The sequence below is a fragment of the Vigna angularis genome, chromosome 6, assembly GCF_016808095.1.
Source record: "Vigna angularis cultivar LongXiaoDou No.4 chromosome 6, ASM1680809v1, whole genome shotgun sequence".
Classification (NCBI taxonomy): domain Eukaryota; kingdom Viridiplantae; phylum Streptophyta; class Magnoliopsida; order Fabales; family Fabaceae; genus Vigna; species Vigna angularis.
In genome coordinates, this window is record NC_068975.1 from 5,722,818 (window position 1) to 5,742,569 (window position 19,752).

The window sequence follows — 19,752 nt, forward strand, 5'->3', positions numbered from 1 at the left end:
ATCTCTGAGCAAACGTAAATGAATATGATAATCGAGAAAGAATACTAAAATGGAAACAAGAATTTGTATACTGATTTGGTTCTACTAAAATTTATATTCAATTTCAATCTAAAGAACTTTGAGTTGAATTATTTTAGTAAACTTAGATGCATCCAGTATGAAACACACTCAAGTATAAATACTTATTAAAAATAACTCCAATCAAATGTAAAATCCTATCAACCCTTATTGTTACAAGAAATGCGACAAGAAAGACTTGGAAAGATATCACTGTAATTGAATAATGGGCAGAGCTCCTCCATAATCCCCTCCCACCAAGCTTGTTGGCCATGACAGGAAGCAGCTCCTCAAAGCCAATTCCAGCCATTGTAAAGAAGAAGAGAATAATGGGTTGAATTGAGTTGAAGTTGAAGGGGAATGAGAAAGAAAAATGGAAAAGATGGGTTGAAAGAATCTACTCTATTTTTTTTACCTAGAGAATCTACTGCATTCTTTTTACATAGAGAATCTGTCAACTTTTTTTCTTTTTAATAAATTTTTCTTTATATAATAGAGTATCAATTTTTCTCAGTTCAATAAAAATAAATATTATTTTATAATTCTCAACAATTAGAACTTGTTCAGATAACTTCTGTTACATTTCCCTTAGTTTAGTAAGTCGTATAATTTTGCATAATTAACAGTTACTTTGTTATTAGATAGTGTTAAAATCAGATTTTAAAACTAATTATGCATAGTTAACAATTACTTTGTTATTAGATAGTGTTAAAATCATATTTTAGAACTAGTGCAGTATTAAAATTAGTACAATTCAGTTTAAATTTAGTAGTTCAGTTTATATTGTAGTTTATACAATTTAGTATAGTTCAGTTCAGTCTAGTTTGATAAAACAAAAAACAGTTCAGTTTATCTGAACTATTTTACAATTCAGTTCAGTTTAAACATATTAGTTTTTAGTTAAGTACAGTTTTTAGTAGTGCAGTACATTTCAGTTTCATTTGTCCACCCCTAGTCCTAATGATATATGTTGATTGCCTTTTTGTTCTTCATAAAGACATATAGAGCTTTTTGTGCTTTTGAAGGTATTCATAAATATATTGAGCTATTTGGTTATATTGTGTAAAGAAAACTAATTACCTTATTTTTAAGTTTTTGGTGCTTAAAAAATTGGAATTTGTATGTTTAAGTTGCATGAAATTAGTTGAATTGCTAATATTAGTGTTTGAGTATGTTGAAAATGGTTGTGTTGTTTGTAATTGACTGAATTGATGAACTTAGATTTGACCATTTGAGTATACACTTTGACATTAAAAGATATTTTTGAATCAAAAGAATACCAATTTGATCATTTCACTTTTCAAATTACACTTTTGATTAGTGTTATCTAGTACGGCAATGAACAATAATTGTGTAGAGCTGAGCTAAAGTTTGGTTATACAAGTCAAGAATGTAAACTTCATTTTTGTTAAAATAAAGACCAAATCAATGCAAAATCTAATCCATTACGTAGAAAAAATAAAGATTTTGTGAATATTTTTTCTTCTATACTTTCATATACGTTGTTTATTTTACTATTTTTATTAAATGTATGATCAAACTGACGAACTAATAGAAAAAACAACGTTTTTCAAGATTTTCTATTTGAGTGAACTCTGCTTCGCAGTTCCATTTTTTTCAACCATTTTCTTTTTTCTTATTCTCCACCTATATATTTTTTTCTCTATACCGGAAAAGCAGTGCATAAACTTAAAAAGGAAAAAGAAAAGCAATGAGGTATAAATATCTACTGAAAGCCTTCATATAATTGCTACTTTTTCTACAAAGTGTTTTCTATGATATGATGTATGTCATATTAATGGTTTTGTACCTATCTCCTTTTCTAGTACACAACCCCTTCCCCACCCTTAAATAAAATAAAGACCAAATCCATGCAAAATCTAAACTTCATTCTTCTTAAAAATAATTCTTCTAAAAAATTGCTAATAATGGCCACAGAATGAAGCAAAAGTGTAGAAATGTAGGTGATGTTGCAGCTGCAGCAGCAGAGGCAGAAGGGTCCTTGGGCACAGGTACTGAACCAAAAACATTTGCACCACTTGTGTTTGTTGTGTTTAACACTGACGAACTTATACTGCAATTTCAATTCAACCATCATATATATGATTTCTGATTTCTCACAAGTTTTTGTTGCAGAAAGAGAGAAAGAAAGATATAACATGGTTCAAGATTGTCACCTGGTGGATGCATACTGACATGTTTCACTACCTGCAATGTAACACATGAATTGATCAGTAAGAGTTTATAATCAACCAAGTTGTTTATAATATACAGATTCAAACTGCTTGGTTTCTCAAATTCAGCGAAATTTAGAAAAAAATATGTTAAATATGTTGTAATTTTTTAACTTTAATAACGTAAAATTAAGTGAATATAGTTTTTTAAATTCAGCTACTTTAAATTTTTGGCATATTAAATAAGTTTCAGTATGACATTTGTTTCCACACATATTTTTGTTTTATGTTAGATTGAAATGTCATTTAATAAGTTAAAAAAATTAATATTATTAAATTAAAAAAATTATATTTATTCATTCTTAAAGTTTAAAAATTAAAATATATCAAAAATTTAAACTAAAGATGAATTTCAATTTCATCTTTAAATTAAACACTAAAAACATGCAACATCAAAATCAAAACTTGTACAAAGTTGGAAGTTAAAAATAATGAAACCTTACAAAAAGTCCTAAGTATTAGATGTCATTTTAACTATAAGGGTCCTTACAAAAGTAGACACATTTGTTATTATACACATAATGTTTTTTGGAAAACAAATTGTGATAAAAAGGATTGATTACCTTGGAGACTGAGAAGATATAGGAGGCTTTTGAGATACTTTCTGTAATAAAGTAAGAAAGGAAAAAAGCTTGAGATACTTTTTTAGTTGCTATGTATTCCCCCAAGGCAGTTTGAAAGTGTATTCATTCAAAGATGCAGTAAAATATTTCCAAAAAAGATGATGCAGTAAAAGCTTATTTTATTTTTCTGCTGTCTGTGCAGAATGGAACCCTAGAATCCACCAGAGATAGTTCTGATCACACCAATCAGAAGCAATGTGCCTGTTCTTGACTTGTTGCACATTTTCATTTGTCTCTTATTCTTAAATTAATAGTCACCTACCCTAAACCTTTATCAAAATATTAAACTTTTCTTTTGTACCAAAATGTCTAATATTCTTGTAAGAAGTAGTATTAACTCTTAAACATCTTCCTGAGAATAAGAGTTAGAAATAGAATCATAACTAGAAGCCTTACTTGGATTAGTGCTAGTGATGACAGCAACTCCACCAAAATTGCAGCTATTAGGAACAGGGTTCTTCTGATAATACTTATTGAAGGCATAAGAAGCATGGTCTCTAACAGAATTTGGGAAGTAACAGGTTCCACCAGGTTGAATTGCAGAGCAATCAGTGGCACCATAGCCACAAGCATAGTCCAATGCAACTTGCAAGGCTCTCTGTGAGGCAGTAGGACTTGCAGTGCACCAGCTTGCACCTGAGGAATAAATTGGAGAATTATTTGGTGTGATGATTGGGAGTGTGGAGGCTGGAGAAACTGTATCAGGGTTTGAATTAGGATTCAGAATTGGAGATGATGAAGTGATTGGAACTAAGTTGGGAATTGTAGTGATTGGTGTGGTGATGTCCCTTTGAGTGCTTGACTTTAAACCTCTAAATTCTACTTCTTTTTCTTCATCATGCCTTAGTGCTTCCTTTTCTGGCTTACTTGAACCTGTATTTTAGATAACAGTCACAGGGTTATCTATGTTTATTATTATACTATTTTATCACTGCAACCATGTGATTCTGCATCTGTAATGATGTACCCTTTTTTTGTTCTTAATTAACTCACCAGTAGTTGGTGTTGTCATCTCACATCAAATTTAAAAACTTCAGCATTTTTTTTGCTTCAATAGCAAATTCACTTACAAATTTTATATATATCTCACATGTTGCAGCATATTTTTTTTACACTATATATCTGCCTAAAGAATAGTGTTATGAAATGAAGAATAGTTTTTTTTTTCACAACTACTAGGAATAAACAGATATAATATGACTTAGTCTGTAGGCATTTTTTTCTTAGGAGTTAAAAGTGGTGACTGGATTCAAATTGTTCCTCCAGCATTCAACTTAGCATGAAACCAAAACTGTACTTATATTCAAAATTTTGCATAATTGCATAGAAACTAATTATTAGACCCTTATCCTGATATTAGAGTGGATCTAGAAAGGCCACTAGAGACAAGTAGGGTATCTTTTGCATAGAGACATGAGCCAAAAAAAGTTGGACCCTTTGCATCTTTTCAGGAAACGGTAGAACTGGAGCAAGATTGAATACAATACAACAACTCTATTCCATGTGAAACTGCAATATCAACCAAAATACAGAACAGACAGCACTTTCAATTCAACAAGTATTATTATTGTTATTTAGAAAAACATGGATAGAAAAAAGTGCCCAATTGGTAAACTACAGTGCAACATAAACAGCATGAAAGAGGGGAAAATAAATTTGGAAAAGATAACTGCACCCAACTGATCTAACATGTTTATCTAATAAACTTGAACAACAACAAAAGTTGAAAGAAAAAGGACTGAGACTATTGAAATCCCAAACTCTGGTGCAGAAAATGCATTTTTGGGGTTACAGAATACAAAAACACTATCCAAGTGGTACAAAGAATCTAGGACTAAAAGAGAAAAGCAGAAAACAATACACCATAAAGATAAAGAACACAAAAGGAAGCAGTTCAAAACAGAAGAAAATGAGCAGAGAGGAACATTATCTTAAAGTAGAAGCAACTTAGCTTTATATTGTATATCCATAGAATAGAAGAATAGAGAGTAAGGAGGCAAATGAAGAAAAGGGGAGAAGCAGAAAGAGACCAAAGAAAGAAAAATGGAAACTAAATTACCTGAACAAAGGAAATGAGCAATTACAAGAAGTAGCACATAGTAATTCACCCTTCTTTCCATGTTGACTCTTGTTCTTGTGCTGCTTTGGTATACTTTTTGTTGTTCCTTCTTCTTCAATGTGGCTCCCAAATAACACTTGTTCTTCCCTTGAAACAGCTAGAGAGAAATGAAGATATCATAAACTAGAGATGATGTGTGTGGTGTTCAGTGAAAGGTGTTTTGATGGCTATTCATGTGAATGAAAAGATACACATGAATTTATAGAGCATGTGAAGTGTGAGAGAGAAGGTAGGAGAAGATTTGAGAAAGGAAACATGGTGTGTGAGAGGGTGCAAGCAAGAGAAGGAGGGAAAATGTGGGGCAAAAGGGTTGAAAAGAAAGTAAAGAAAGAATGGAAGTGTTTGGAGTTTAGGGTGAGTGAGTGTTAGTGATCACTGTAATGATGGTGCTGATGTGAGTTGCTGTTACCTTTCTCTATTCTATGCTTTTCTTTTTACTGTTTTATAGGACTTATTATTGATGCTATTTATTATTATTCTTCTTCATCACTTTCTTTTTCTTTTTTGCATTCCCTTTATTCTTTGCTGAATATAAAACTTGCTCCAATTATGTCAAAAACTTGGCACTCTGCTTGATCATTAACCAATAATATGATGCATAAATTGAATATATAATTGTGTGAGCCTTTAGTTATGCAAGGATTTAAATGGCAAGTGGTGTTTTTTTTGCAATTGGGGTATATAGTGTATATGTTATTTCAATACCTATTGTTTCGACTGGCTCCGTGAGGATCCTGTTAAAACATAGAAACTTACTTGTCGAAGACGGACGGACGGACGGCGAACGCTAAAGGCGGGCGGACGAGCGGCGAAGAGGCATCGACCGGGCGGACACTGCTGAATCCCATGAACCGAAGCAAGCTGAACTGGCGGACGACACAAATATGGACGGACGCTGCTCCACACTCCAAGCCGAGCGGACGCCCTCTTGCTCCAAGCGCTACTCCACACTCCAAGCCGGGCGGACGCCCTCCTGCTCCAAGCACTGCTCCACACTCCAAGCCGGGCGGACGCCCTCCTACTCCAAGCGCTGCTCTATGCTCCGAGGCGGGGCGACGCCCTCCTACTCCAGGCGCTGCTCCATAAAGGCACTCCGACGCTCAAGTCAGTAATATGACAGAGCAGTTTGTGATGCATGGATGCATAGTAAGGAAAAGTCCTTTTACCTTTAGTGGGCCTGATAACGGCCCTTTTACCTTTAGTGGGTCTGATAACGGCCCAAGTACGAACGATTGGAAGGATGACCGGCCAGGGATGCCAACCTGGGTGGGCGTCCATCTGGTCACACTGGACGGACGCTCGGTTCCTGACTGGACGCTCGGTCCTGATTGCCAGGGCGGACGCTCGGTTCCTGAATGGTGGACGCTCGGTCCTGGTTGCCATCTTGGGCAGACACTCGGTTGTTGAATGTTGGACGCTCGGTCCTGATGGTACACCAAGGCGGACGCTCGGTCGCTGAATGTTGGACGCTCGGTCCTGATGGTACACCAAGGCGGGCGCTCGGTCGCTGAATGTTGGACGCTCGGTCCTGATGGTACACCTGGGCAGACGCTCGGTCTTCGTACTAGGACGAACGCTTGGTCTATAATTGTGCCCTGAGCGTCCGTCTTTGGGTGGCTTTCCGTACGGCGCCCGGTCCTGCTGGTACATTCTATTATTGTTTTCTCTTCAGTCACTTAAATAATTCAAAATTTTAAATCAAATCAATTAAATTTGATAATAATTAATTCAAATTTTAGATTTATAATTTATCAATCCAATAACTCAAAAATAAATAAATGAAGAAATCTTTTAATTATTAATTGTTATGTATTTAATTTTACAAGAAAACCATGAACTTATTTTATAGTTTTTTTTAAATTATTAGTTTATAGAAGTCAATTATATCAAAATATAACTTATACTTCTTTCAATGACAGGATTATATGTAATTTTTCTTAAAAAGTAATATTTAAAAAAAAACTTTGGACGTCTATCCAACAATTACTTTTATTAATTCAAACTAAATCAATCTGCTTTTATAAATTAGTTTGATTTTAAAAGTACACAAAATTTGAAAATTTTAAACAAATTAAAACTAATAAATTTTATTAGCTAACGTTTTATTTTATTCTAAATATGATATAAATGGTAATTTTTAAAACAAAAATATCCCTTCAATAAAAATGTGTCTGTGACTTTTATTGCAACTTATTGTATTCTTCAATAAAAGAAATATATTGTGTTTTTATTGAGTGCTTTAAAGAAAATGATTAGATAATAACATCTATAAATAAGCTGTGTTTGATACTTGCAGCTGATATGTTTCAAAATTTAATCGAAATCATTACTTTTATTTTGTTTGGGCTACCTTCTTTTAAAAAAAAAACTTAATATGTTATTTGGTCTCTAGTCTAAGACGATGTGTTCGAAGTGATTCTATTTTTGAAATCTCTCCATGTAATTGGACCGATAAGCTATTATTATCTAAAGTGAACATTACGCTGTTAGATTTTGATCGTCGTAGATTTTGATCGTCGTAAGCAAAAAGGATAAATTTGAACTGTATTTTCCAAAATATGGGACAATAATAAACTGTCGAGAAAAATAGAACCACTTTGAACATATTGCCCCAAACTTGAAACCAAATGATGATTAAGCCTTAAAAAAATCCATTTTAAGATTCCATGTTTTGTTGCAACCATATGCGCAGACTTTTTCATGTAACATGTCACAATTTGTTCCTCATATAAGTCAAAATCTCTTTGAACCTTTTTTTTTAATGAATCAAATCTTTGAAGTGACCCAAGTATGCAAATGTTTAGTACTCACCAAGAGATCTTAAATTCAAGATTTTGTATTATAATAATAAAATATTATAAAAATAATAATATTGTAAATTTTTTGTATTTAAAAAAAAAACTTAAAATTAACATGACTTAATGGAGAAAAAAATAAGTAAAATAAAGACATATTTAACTTGATTAAGTATAGTTCAGAATAAATCCTCACCACACAAAAACTTCCGTACATGGATGGATCATGATATACCTAAAACAACTTGCCAAGAGTGTTCTTCTTGCTAAAAAACATACCGTCTTCAATTCCAGTGAATGTTCATACACTAAATAAGCACAAGGCTCAAAAATACCTCACAATATATTTTATCTATAACATAAATTAAAACTTGTACAAAAATATTGCACAACATGGCTAATTTTATCATTTTATATTTGTTGATTACATTAATTAATAATTTTATAAAATATGATATAGTACTTTGGTTTAACATAATTACCAATTAACTTTACAACTTTGAACAAATACGTTAATTAGTATTTTTGTTAAAGATGTGTTTGTCTCCTAATAGAACATTGTCCCATGCATTTGGATAGAAATTTAATTGATTTGAGGTGAAAGTTCACCCAAAAAGTGATCCTCCAGCGATCTTTTCCTAATATGGACTTTAGACCAATTAAAGAAGAAAGACATGGCTAAGGGGATAATATAATCATGGCCTTCTCCAAGTTCTTAATAAAGGCACTTCTTGACTTTCCTCCATATATATAAAAATTGTGTTATAATGTTTTTAAAGATGAGATAAAAGTGTAATTATTTGATTTGATTCAAAATCTGTATTGATTAGATACATATAAGTGTATCCAATATATTTCTTAGTATCACTTTCAGCAGAGTCAATTAGTATAATCGAAGTTTGATTTTCTGATCACATTTGAAAAATGATTTATTGAAAAAAAAAACACATTTAGTGGATGAATATACTGCAAAAGTAGCCTTATAATTAAAATGAACAAGGTTTGTTTATTGAGTGAGATTATTGACATTCGTGTATATTTTTATATACATTCTTTCATTTTAAAATTTAAGTAGTTAAACTTTTTTTTTCCCTTGAATTGTGTTTTTCTTTATATATCGGTCACCAAGGATATGCCCCTTCACTCTCTTTTTTCATCATTTATACTTTTCATATATGATATGAAATGTCAACAAAATTTTAAAAATTAATCCATAAATACATTTTGCTTTTATTTTCACAAATAAAAAATAAAATGTGATAGAACATTTTGAAAAATGAAATGAAAGATAAAAGTGAAAACATATTGAAATAATTTCTTTTCAATTAATTAAAGTTTAAAACCGATAGACTAGTAAAGGCAAGGAATTAGTCTTTTTTTTCTTATTTATTTGTATAAAATAATATATAAGAACAACATATGTTTTGTAAAGATTATTTTAAAAACAATAAAAACTGTAAACTATAAATTAGAATTTTAATAATTTGGTAATTTATGTTATATATATATATTTTTTAAAAATTATGTAATTTTTTTTCATCCCTCTTCTATCATATGTATGACAGGAGACAACAAGCTTTAAGACGATCTAATCTAATTAGATTTTCTTTGAGTTAATTTTTTTCAATAAATGTTAAGTTTTTCATTTTTAGTGTTGATCACATGTACGACGAGATTTTGTACTTACATGTAAAATATGAGTTCAATAGATGTATCTATGCTAATCTAGATCCCTATTGTTATTTGTAAAATAGGTTTTTTAGAAGTAATCTTAACTTTTCTTAACATTTTTAGATCTTTCTCTAAAGGAGCACGATTGAAGTGAGAGTTAATTAATTTTATATACTCAATTAAGTGGGTTTAGATAATTTAAATTAAATTGAAGTGAATTATTATATGTTGTGATTACTTTAAAATGGTAGTCATATTTAAATGTATTAATGTTAAATTGAAATTGAGATTTTGAGGTGTCATTTTAAGTTTATTTACGAGTAATAAAATGACTGGGTTATATTTTCACTCAAGAAAAATGAAAACATGACAAATTTCTATCCTTTGACTGAGCTAAAATATAAGATTCATCATGTTGTTGAAAAAACTAGTATTTAGCATGTTAGAATACGTCTTCTCAACTCCTTATTCTTAGTGGTACGTTGCACATACTATATCATAGTCTATGATCAAGTTATTAGAAAAGTAGATATCCTTTTTCCTTAATGAGTTATAGGTACAATACCTCCTAAGTATCATCACCACAACATCCAAACTAAGGCAACAGTATCCAAAATGGGTCATTCAAGTAACATACTGATACGACCAAGCAAAAAAGGCCCAAAGTTAAATACGTGTATAGAAGGAGATAAAGGGTGATGTAGCGAATCAAAATCCGAGAGGAGAGAAATAACAAAAAATGCACAGCTGACAGCTTATGCATCACATGGAGTTAGTTACAAGGGGAAAATGTTTAAAGTAGAGAGAGGGAAAAGGGAGGGGAAGGTGGGTTATGGAAAGGAACTACATTCTTGGGTTTCCTTTTGTTTTTATGATATTTCTTAATATAACAACAAACTTGGTCTTGAATCACGCTGATCAGACCAAATTCCATAATACAACTAGTGTTTCTATTTTCTTGTGTTGATTTCATTGCTGGTTCTTATCAACTGGTATCAAAGCTCTTGATCCCAAGAGCTTGAATGATTATCACACGATCTACAATGGAGAGCATAATGGAGAATGTAGAATGAAGCTTACAAGCTCAACAATCGGAGCTTAGTGAGATCAAGCAGATCCTGATGCAAAGAGATGGACCTCAATTTTCTCGATGGTCCCATCAACCACGAAGTCGGACAAGGATTACGGATGAGGAAGAGGAAGGGAGTAACTATTTGTGTCCAGAGCGCGACCATAGAGAAGGGATGGGATCCCACCTCAGGTGTATGATTTTGGGGGAAGGAAGCTGGAGATTTTGGTGTTTAATGAAGATGACACATGCACTTGACTCGTTTGGGTGGAACGTTACTTCAAATTGAATTCAGTTTTGGAGGATGAAAAGTTGGATGCAGTGATGGTAGCTTTGAGAGGCCAAGCCCTGAATTAGTACCAATGGTGGGAGGATCATGTTAGCCTTATACAGAAAAGAGGTTACAAGAATATATTTATTCCATTTATTTTATTTCCTTTTCAGTTAATATTTTAAAAGCAGTTAATATTCTGAAAGCGGTCCATTTTAAATAAAAACCGTTTTCAAACGTGTGTGCCATTATTCTCACAACAATCTCTTCTAACGTTATATAAAATACTTTGTGATGGTTTTTGGAGCACTGCAGAAAATTTCATATCAGGTCACTGAGCCTACTCTTTACTTCATATACATCACCATCGTGTTTTAAGAGCAAGGGTTCAGAAACCAGAATTTAAGCAAACAATGGCTGGAGGTTGGTCTTTCTGCTTCCGCTTTTCTTTCTTATAAATCTAAATATGATTAAATGTGCTTGTTTGAATCTTTCCCTTCTTGTTAACTTGGTTCTTCTTATTCTTAAATGAAGTGGTCAAGTTCACCTTCTCCCCTTCTTCAATCAATAGCCTTTCTTCTTCTTGAACACACATGGTCAATAATTCATTAATCGACCACTTGTCCTTATGTGTGTTGTACGAGATTTAAAGGGAGTGTAATGGTAAGGTAAAGTGCACAAAATATAGTGCACTAGGAAAGAATCAGACATGGTAACTTCCAAAGCTTTTAGTTGAGCCACAATGTCCCTTATGCGCATGATATGATCACGCACTCCCTTAATTTCAGTGAGCTTTAAGGATGAAAAATGCATTATAAGAGTGCTGGCAAGAGATTTATCAGATGTCGTAAACTGCTCATCAATAGCCCTCAGTAAATCCTTGACATTCTCATACTAATCAACCGAACCCCGGATTCTAGCGGAAATGTTGGTTGGTTTTTATGAATGTTACGGAGAGACGATTTGACCTCTCCCATTTTTCATAAAGTTCAATGGCATCTGAAGTGCTAGTTTCAGTAATACCCGGTGGTTCAGGTTTTCTAATAGCATAGTCTATGTCCATCCAGCCTAAATGAAGAAGAACTCTCTCCTTCCAAATCTTATAATTATCTCCTTTCAATTCGGGAATACCACATTTGGTATCAGAGCTGTTTATCCTCTGCCTTGTTTGGTTCACTCCTCTGCGTATTGTGTTTTTAGTTTTATCAATTGTTTTCAAACTGAATCGAAAGAAGAAAATTTTCTGTGAGAAATTTTGGTGCTAAAACCCTCACATATTATTGGGTTCGTGTTTGAATACGTCTTGTTGAAACCATGCTGGAGGTTAAAGATGATCGAAACAACATTTATTTTTTGGGTTTCATTTTGGACATCTTTCAAAACAATATATTCAGTTTTTTATTTTTCTTCTTTATCTGTTGTTCACATACGCGCACACTGGAGATTGGTATGCTTCTGGTTTTAATTAATACAATCCACAGTTCTTTTCATTCTGCGCATTGATTTTCATATATATAAATATATAATATTTAATGTTAGATATTGGATGTTTTTTTTTTCTTATTGCTGTTACACGTATAATATATTGCTGTTATACGTTAGTATAATAATTTTGAATATTATATATAGGCAATTAGGATTAAAAAAATGTGCGTGGATATTATACGTTAGTATAATAATTTTTAAATATTATATATTTATAATATGACTCTTATATTTCATTTAGATTAAATATAAGAGAGAATTTAATGTTTAGTGATAAATATAATTTTTTAATAATTAGAGAGTAGCCACAACATCTTTAATTAATTAAATTATATTATAAAGATCACTTTATTGAAACATTAATTGTAAGTAATTATATATGATGTGATGAAATATACCCACAGGATTTTCCTTACATTTGTATGATTAATTAGGATAAAATATTAATTATAATTCTTAATTTTCCCACAAGAATTAGGAATGTGATATAATTTAATAGTTTTATCATAAGGTTAAATGAGTCTAATTGAGTAAGACTTTAGCCCACAAGCAAGTTTTATGTTAATAGACTCATTGGTAAAGACATGTTTTACATTGGTAAAACATGATATTTATTTTAGTCTCCAATTTGATAATGAACATGAAAATTTTGAATTTGTAGTTTCTCAATCTGTGAATATTTCTGATATCAAGTGTGGTATTCCCGAATTGAAAGGAGATAATTATAAGATTTGGAAGGAGAGAGTTCTTCTTCATTTAGGCTGGATGGACATAGACTATGCTATTAGAAAACCTGAACCACCGGGTTTTACTGAAACTAGCACTTCAGATGCCATTGAACTTTATGAAAAATGGGAGAGGTCAAATCGTCTCTCCGTAACGTTCATAAAAACCAACATTTCCGCTGGAATCCGGGGTTCGGTTGATCAGTATGAGAATGTCAAGGATTTACTGAGGGCTATTGATGAGCAGTTTACGACATCTGATAAATCTCTTGCCAGCACTCTTATAATGCATTTTTCATCCTTAAAGCTCACTGAAATTAAGGGAGTGCGTGATCATATCATGCGCATAAGGGACATTGTGGCTCAACTAAAAGCTTTGGAAGTTACCATGTCTGATTCTTTCCTAGTGCACTATATTTTGTGCACTTTGCCTTACCATTACGCTCCCTTTAAAATCTCGTACAACACACATAAGGACAAGTGGTCGATTAATGAATTATTGACCATGTGTGTTCAAGAAGAAGAAAGGCTATTGATTGAAGAAGGGGAGAAGGTGAACTTGACCACTTCATTTAAGAATAAGAAGAACCAAGTTAATAAGAAGGGAAAGATTCCTGCTCAGCCAGTTATTAAGAAGGAGTCTAGATGTTTCTTTTGTAAAAAGAAGGGACACATGAAGAAGGAATGTCAAAAGTTTAAGGATTGGCTTGAAAAGAAAGGTAATTTGTTTGCTTTTGTCTGTTATGAATCTAATTTGACTAGTTTTAATCATAACACATGGTGGATTGATTCTGGTTCTACAATCCATGTTTCTAATACCTTGCAGGGTATGGAAAACCTAAGGAAACCGATGGGAAGTGAGCAACACATCTATTCAGGAAGCAAGATGAGTTCACATGTTAAAGCCATTGGGACGTGCAATTTAGTTTTAAGCAATGGTTTTGTTTTATGTTTAGAAAAGACCTTTTATGTTCCTGGTTTTAGCAAGAACTTGATTTCTATTTCACAACTTGCACCTTTGGGTTTTTCCTTTAATTTTATGGATTCTGGTTTTACTTTATTGAATAAATCCAAAGTTATTGGCTTTGGGGAATTATGCGATGGTCTTTACTTTATTAAATTGCAAAACAACGCTGCTTATAGTTCTATGCATGTTTCCGCTGGGTTAAAAAGATGTGTTATGAATGAGGATTCTTCTGTTTTATGGCACCGTAGATTGGGACATATCTCCATTGAGAGAATTAAGCGATTAGTAAATGAAGGAGTACTTAGTACTTTGGATTTTACTGATTTTGAGACTTGCGTGGATTGCATTAAGGGTAAGCAAACTAACAAGTCCAAAAGAGGTGCTAAGAGGAGTTCAAGTTTACTAGAAATTATTCATACAGATATTTGTTGTCCGGATATGGACGCAAGTAGTCCAAAATACTTTATCACCTTTATAGATGATTACTCACGATACATGTATCTGTACTTACTTCGTTCTAAGGATGAAGCCTTAGATGCCTTTAAAGTTTTTAAGGTTGAAGTAGAGTTACAATGTGGAAAGAAAATTAAGATTGTGAGATCAGATAGAGGTGGAGAGTACTACGGTAGATACACGGAGAATGGACAAGCACCTGGTCCGTTTGCTAGATTTCTTCAAGAACATGGGATTGTTGCCCAATATACCATGTCTGGCTCTCCAGATCAGAATGGTGTAGCAGAAAGAAGAAATCAAACCTTGATGGATATGGTGAGAAGTATGAGGAGTAATTCAAAACTTCCTCAGTTCTTGTGGACTGAAGCACTTAAGACGGCTGTGTATATTGTAAATCGAGTCCCAACTAAGGCTGTTTTAAAAACACCTTTTGAGTTATTCAAAGGTTGGAAACCTAGTTTACGACATGTACGCATTTGGGGATGTCCGTCTGAAATGAGAATTTATAATCCACAAGAGAAGAAACTAGACCCAAGGACTATTAGTGGGTATTTCATTGGATATGCTGAAAGGTCCAAAGGTTATAGATTCTATTGTCCAACTCATAACACTAAGATTGTGGAATCAAGAAATGCAAAGTTTCTTGAAAATGATTTGATTAGTGGGAGTGATTTAAATCAAGACGTTGATCTTGAAAAAGATCACTATGAAGCTCAAACCTCTCAATCAAATGAAAGATTGGTAGTCATTCACGCTCCTCCAGTTCAAAAGCAAATTAGACAACCAATAATTGAAGTTCCACAAATTGCTGAGAATGATAATATAAATCAAGTTGTTGATGAGGAGCAACAAGTAAATGTTGAACAACAAGCTTCTCATCAAGATGTTGACACAACATTAAGAAGATCTACTAGAATCAGAAGACCAGCAGTTTCTAGTGATTATGAAGTGTATTTACAAGAATCGGATTACAACATTGGAGCCGAAAATGATCCTGAAACGTTTTCCCAAGCCATGAGTTCTAAAGAATCAAACTTATGGTATGATTCCATGAAAGACGAGATGGACTCTATGGCATCCAACAAAGTCTGGGATCTCGTTCAGTTGACTGATGGTGTAAAATCCATTGGATGTAGATGGGTCTTTAAAACCAAGAAAGACTCAAAAGGCAACATTGAGAGACATAAGGCAAGACTTGTTGCCAAAGGATTCACTCAAAGAGAAGGAATTGACTACACATAGACCTTTTCTCCTATATCTAAGAAAGATTCCTTCCGAGTAATTATGGCATTAGTAGCTCATTTTGATTTTGAGTTACATCAAATGGATGTGAAAATAGCATTCCTTAATGGTGATCTAGAGGAAGAGGTTTACATGAAACAACCTGAAGGATTCTCTTCTAAAGACAATGAGCACTTGGTATGTAAGCTTAATAAATCCATCTATGGATTAAAACAAGCTTCCCGCCAATGGTATCTAAAATTTCATGATGTTATCACTTCATTCGGTTTTGAAGAAAACGTCATGGATCAATGTATATACCAAAAGGTCAGTGGAAGTAAAATTTGTTTCCTTGTATTATACGTGGATGATATTTTGCTTGCAACCAATGACAAGGGTTTGCTATATGAAGTGAAACAATTGCTCTCAAAGAACTTTGACATGAAGGATATGGGAGAGGCATCTTATGTCATTGGCATTAAGATCCATAGAGAAAGATCTCGAGGCATTTTGGGTTTGTCTCAAGAGACCTATATCAACAAAGTTTTAGAGAGGTTTAACATGAAGAATTGTTCACCAAGTGTAGCTCCCATTGTAAAGGGTGACAAACTTGAATTAAGTCAATGCCCGAACAATGATCTTGAGAGGGAATAGATGAAAAATATTCCATATGCTTCAGCTGTCGGAAGTCTTATGTATGCTCAAGTTTGTACTAGACCTGACATTGCATTTATAGTTGGAGTTTTAGGAAGATATCAGAGTAATCCTGATGACAAACTCCTAGCTAAGGGTCCAATCACAAGAAGCATGGCCAAACAAATTCAAGAAGGATTAAAATCATTTCCAAAAGAAGGAGCTAAACTCTTATTTACTTGGGCTATCATGAAGTATTTCTAGACCTTGTATTAAGGGTCAAGTAGTATAGGGTATATTTTTAGGCCTTGTATAATGGGCCAAGTATTGTATGGTTTGTAATATTAGCTTAAAAGAGTGTGTCCCACCATGGGACATGATGGCCACATGGCAAGCTCTTAGTGAAGACACTTCTTAAAAAGGAAGTGGCCATGTGTCACTTTCCAAGTGGAGAAACTCTTCCTAAAGTGGATTGCCACATGTCACTCTAAGAGTGGAAAGCTTTTGCAAAAGTGGATTGTCACATGGCACTTTAAGAGTGGAGGAACTTTGCAAAAGTGGATTACCACATGAGTGGAGAAGACTTTACAAAAGTGGATTGCCACATGGTACTCTAAGAGTGGAGAAACTTTGTAAAAGAGGATTGCCACATGTCTCTTTAAGAGTGGATAGTTTTTAGGGTTTCTTGTCTACTTTGGAGACACCTTTCTCTATAAATAGAAGGGTCTCCTTCCTTGTAAAATCACTTGATGAATTTGAATGTTATTATGCCAAAATGTGTGCAAACATATCTTGTCTCAAGTCAAGGCTAGAGCATCCCATGAGGTCCCTCTAACCACCCTTCTCTAGAGTTGGCCCAACCTCTCCGGAGATCCATCAAACACCTCCATCCTACCACAAATACTCACCAAAATTGTGAGCCCACCACCATATCCATCGCTTCCGCACAAATTCCACCTCCATAGCTTCATCTTCGTGCTTTGGCCCAACCTAGCTCGAGGAGGACGCTATCAAATCCAGGTGTTGACCACTGGAAAGCTGCAAAGAAAATAATGAGATATCTTCAAGGAACAAAAGATTTCATGCTCATGTATAGACGAACCGATAATTTGGAAGTGGTAGGCTACTCTGATTCAGACTTTGCTGGTTGTGTTGATACCAGAAAATTTACATCTGGCTATGTTTTCATGCTAGCTTGTGGAGCTGTATCTTGGAGTAGAAAAAAGCAGACCTTGACTGCTACTTCTACTATGGAGGCTGAGTTCGTTTCTTGTTTTGAGGCCACTTCACATGGTGTATGGTTGAAGAGTTTTATATCTGGGCTTAGAGTTATGGACTCAATTGCTAGGCCACTAAAGTTGTATTGTGATAACTCTGCTGCTGTTTTTATGGCTAAGAATAATAAAAGTGGAAGTCGAAGTAAACACATCGATATTAAATATCTAGCCATAAGAGAACGTGTTAAAGAAAAGAAAGTGGTCATTGAGCATATTAGCACCAAGTTGATGATTGCTGATCCTTTAACTAAAGGCATGCCACCAAAGAATTTTAAGGATCATGTAACACGAATGGGACTTGGTTCCATGATATGACAATCATTGTAAGTACTTTCATTTTGATAAAACTCTTATTCAATTTAATGTTTTCTCAATTATTTGTGCACATAATTAGTTATTTTGAGAAAACTCATTCTGACCTAGAATAGACATATGATTTATTCATTAGAGTTAAGAGCTTGTGATGTGAGACTAAATACATCGTAATACATGGGAGATAATACTCATTATTAGAGGAACTGTCACCATGATTCATATATTTGGTCTCTTATTATGTTTGATGGTTGAATAAAATGGACCAAGTGGGAGAATGTTAGCCTTATACAGAAAAGAGGTTACATTTTAAGAATATATTTATCCCATTTATTTTATTTCCTTTTCAGTTAATATTTTAAAAGCAGTTAATATTCTGAAAGTGGTCCATTTTAAATAAAAATTCTGAAAGTGGTCCATTTTAAATAAAAACCGTTTTCAAATGTGTGGGTGTGCCATTATTCCCACAACAATATCTTCTAACGTTGTATAAAATACTCTGTGATGGTTTTTGGAGCACTACAGAAAATTTCATATCAGGTCACTGAGCCTATTCTTTACTTCATATACATCACTATTGTATTTTAAGAGCAAGGGTTCAGAAATCAGAATTTAAGCAAACATACAACAATGACTGGAGATTGGTCTTTCTACTTCTGCTTTTCTTTCTTATAAATTTGAATATAATTAAATGTGCTTCTTTCAGATATTTAGATTTATCAAATTTATGAATATTTACATATCAGACTATGGTTCGAAGTTGGGAGGACTTCAAGACAGTGACACTCTAACGCTTCCAACTCGGATTGGCTCAAAACTCATTTGAACCCTTTTTAAGCATTAAACAAACTAGGACAGTGATGGAATATCGCGGGCAATTCGAGATAGTGTCAACACCTTTAAGAGGAGCATATCATATCATGTTAAAGGGGATCTTCCTTAACGGTTTGAAGGAGGATATCAGAGTTCAACTCAAGCTATATAAAACAGACTCTATATCTAAATTGATGGATCGATCCTTATTGCTGGAAGAGAAAAACATGGCTGTGAGAACAGGAGGTTTAAGATGGGAAGAGAAGAAAGGGTGACGAGATAAGGAAGGTAGCTTTGTAAAGGTTCTGGGGGATTCATCTCGGGGAAAATCAATGATACCCATGGCAGAAAAAGGAGGAAAATATAATCATGAACCTCTTAGGGGAGAAGAAGCTAGTGGAAGGGAGAAGATTGACTCAAGAAGAACTACAAGAAAGGAGTCAAAAGGGGCTTTTCTTTAAGTGTGGAGAAGAATGGGGGATGAGAGCATATATGCAAGCTTCGACATTATGAACTTGTATTAGTGGAGGGCTAAGAAGATGGTAAACCAACTGAAACAGAGGAACCAATATTAGAATTAGAAAACAAAAATCTGCAATTATCTTTGAAAAGTAGAGAAGGTCTTCAAGAAAATCCTTTAAGATAAAAGGAACAATAGGAGAGAGAGAGGTGTTGATTTTGATTGTTTCAGAAGCCACGAGTAACTTTATTTCCCAACTCGTAGTGGCTGAGTTACAATTACAGGTGACAAAAACTCCAAAGTATACGGTGGAGATAGGTAATAGGTAGAAGGAAAAGAACAAAGGCATGTGTAAAGCAGAACAAATAGAGAGGCAGGAAGTCCGAATTGAGCAGGACTTTTTTATCCTTAATCTCGGAGGTACAGAGGTGGTGCTAGGACTAGATTGGTTGGCTAGTTTGGGAGACATTAAGGCCAACTTAAAAAATTTTACACTCTAGTGGGAGGAAAGATAACGTAAGTAGATTTTGAAAGGAGATCCCTCATTGTGCAGAGAGCAAGCTTCTT

General features: G+C 33.6%; 1 protein-coding gene across 2 annotated transcripts; it reads right to left on the reverse strand.

The window, feature by feature from the left end:
• Window positions 1-1,774: 1,774 nt before the first annotated feature.
• LOC108342531 (major pollen allergen Ole e 10) lies at window positions 1,775-5,134 on the reverse strand. Of its 2 annotated transcripts, XM_017580319.2 has the most exons (5): window positions 4,974-5,134; window positions 3,311-3,787; window positions 2,855-2,895; window positions 2,235-2,265; window positions 1,994-2,131 (listed from the first exon to the last, which is right to left on the reverse strand). In XM_017580319.2, the coding sequence occupies exons 1-5, from the start codon at window positions 5,032-5,034 to the stop codon at window positions 2,127-2,129; spliced, it is 615 nt and encodes a 204-aa protein (XP_017435808.1). In that variant the 5' UTR covers window positions 5,035-5,134; the 3' UTR covers window positions 1,994-2,126. The 2 variants fall into 2 exon arrangements, with proteins under 2 accessions (XP_017435807.1, XP_017435808.1); XM_017580318.2 differs by lacking the exon at window positions 2,855-2,895 and having other exon boundaries at window positions 1,775-2,131.
• Window positions 5,135-19,752: the final 14,618 nt, after the last annotated feature.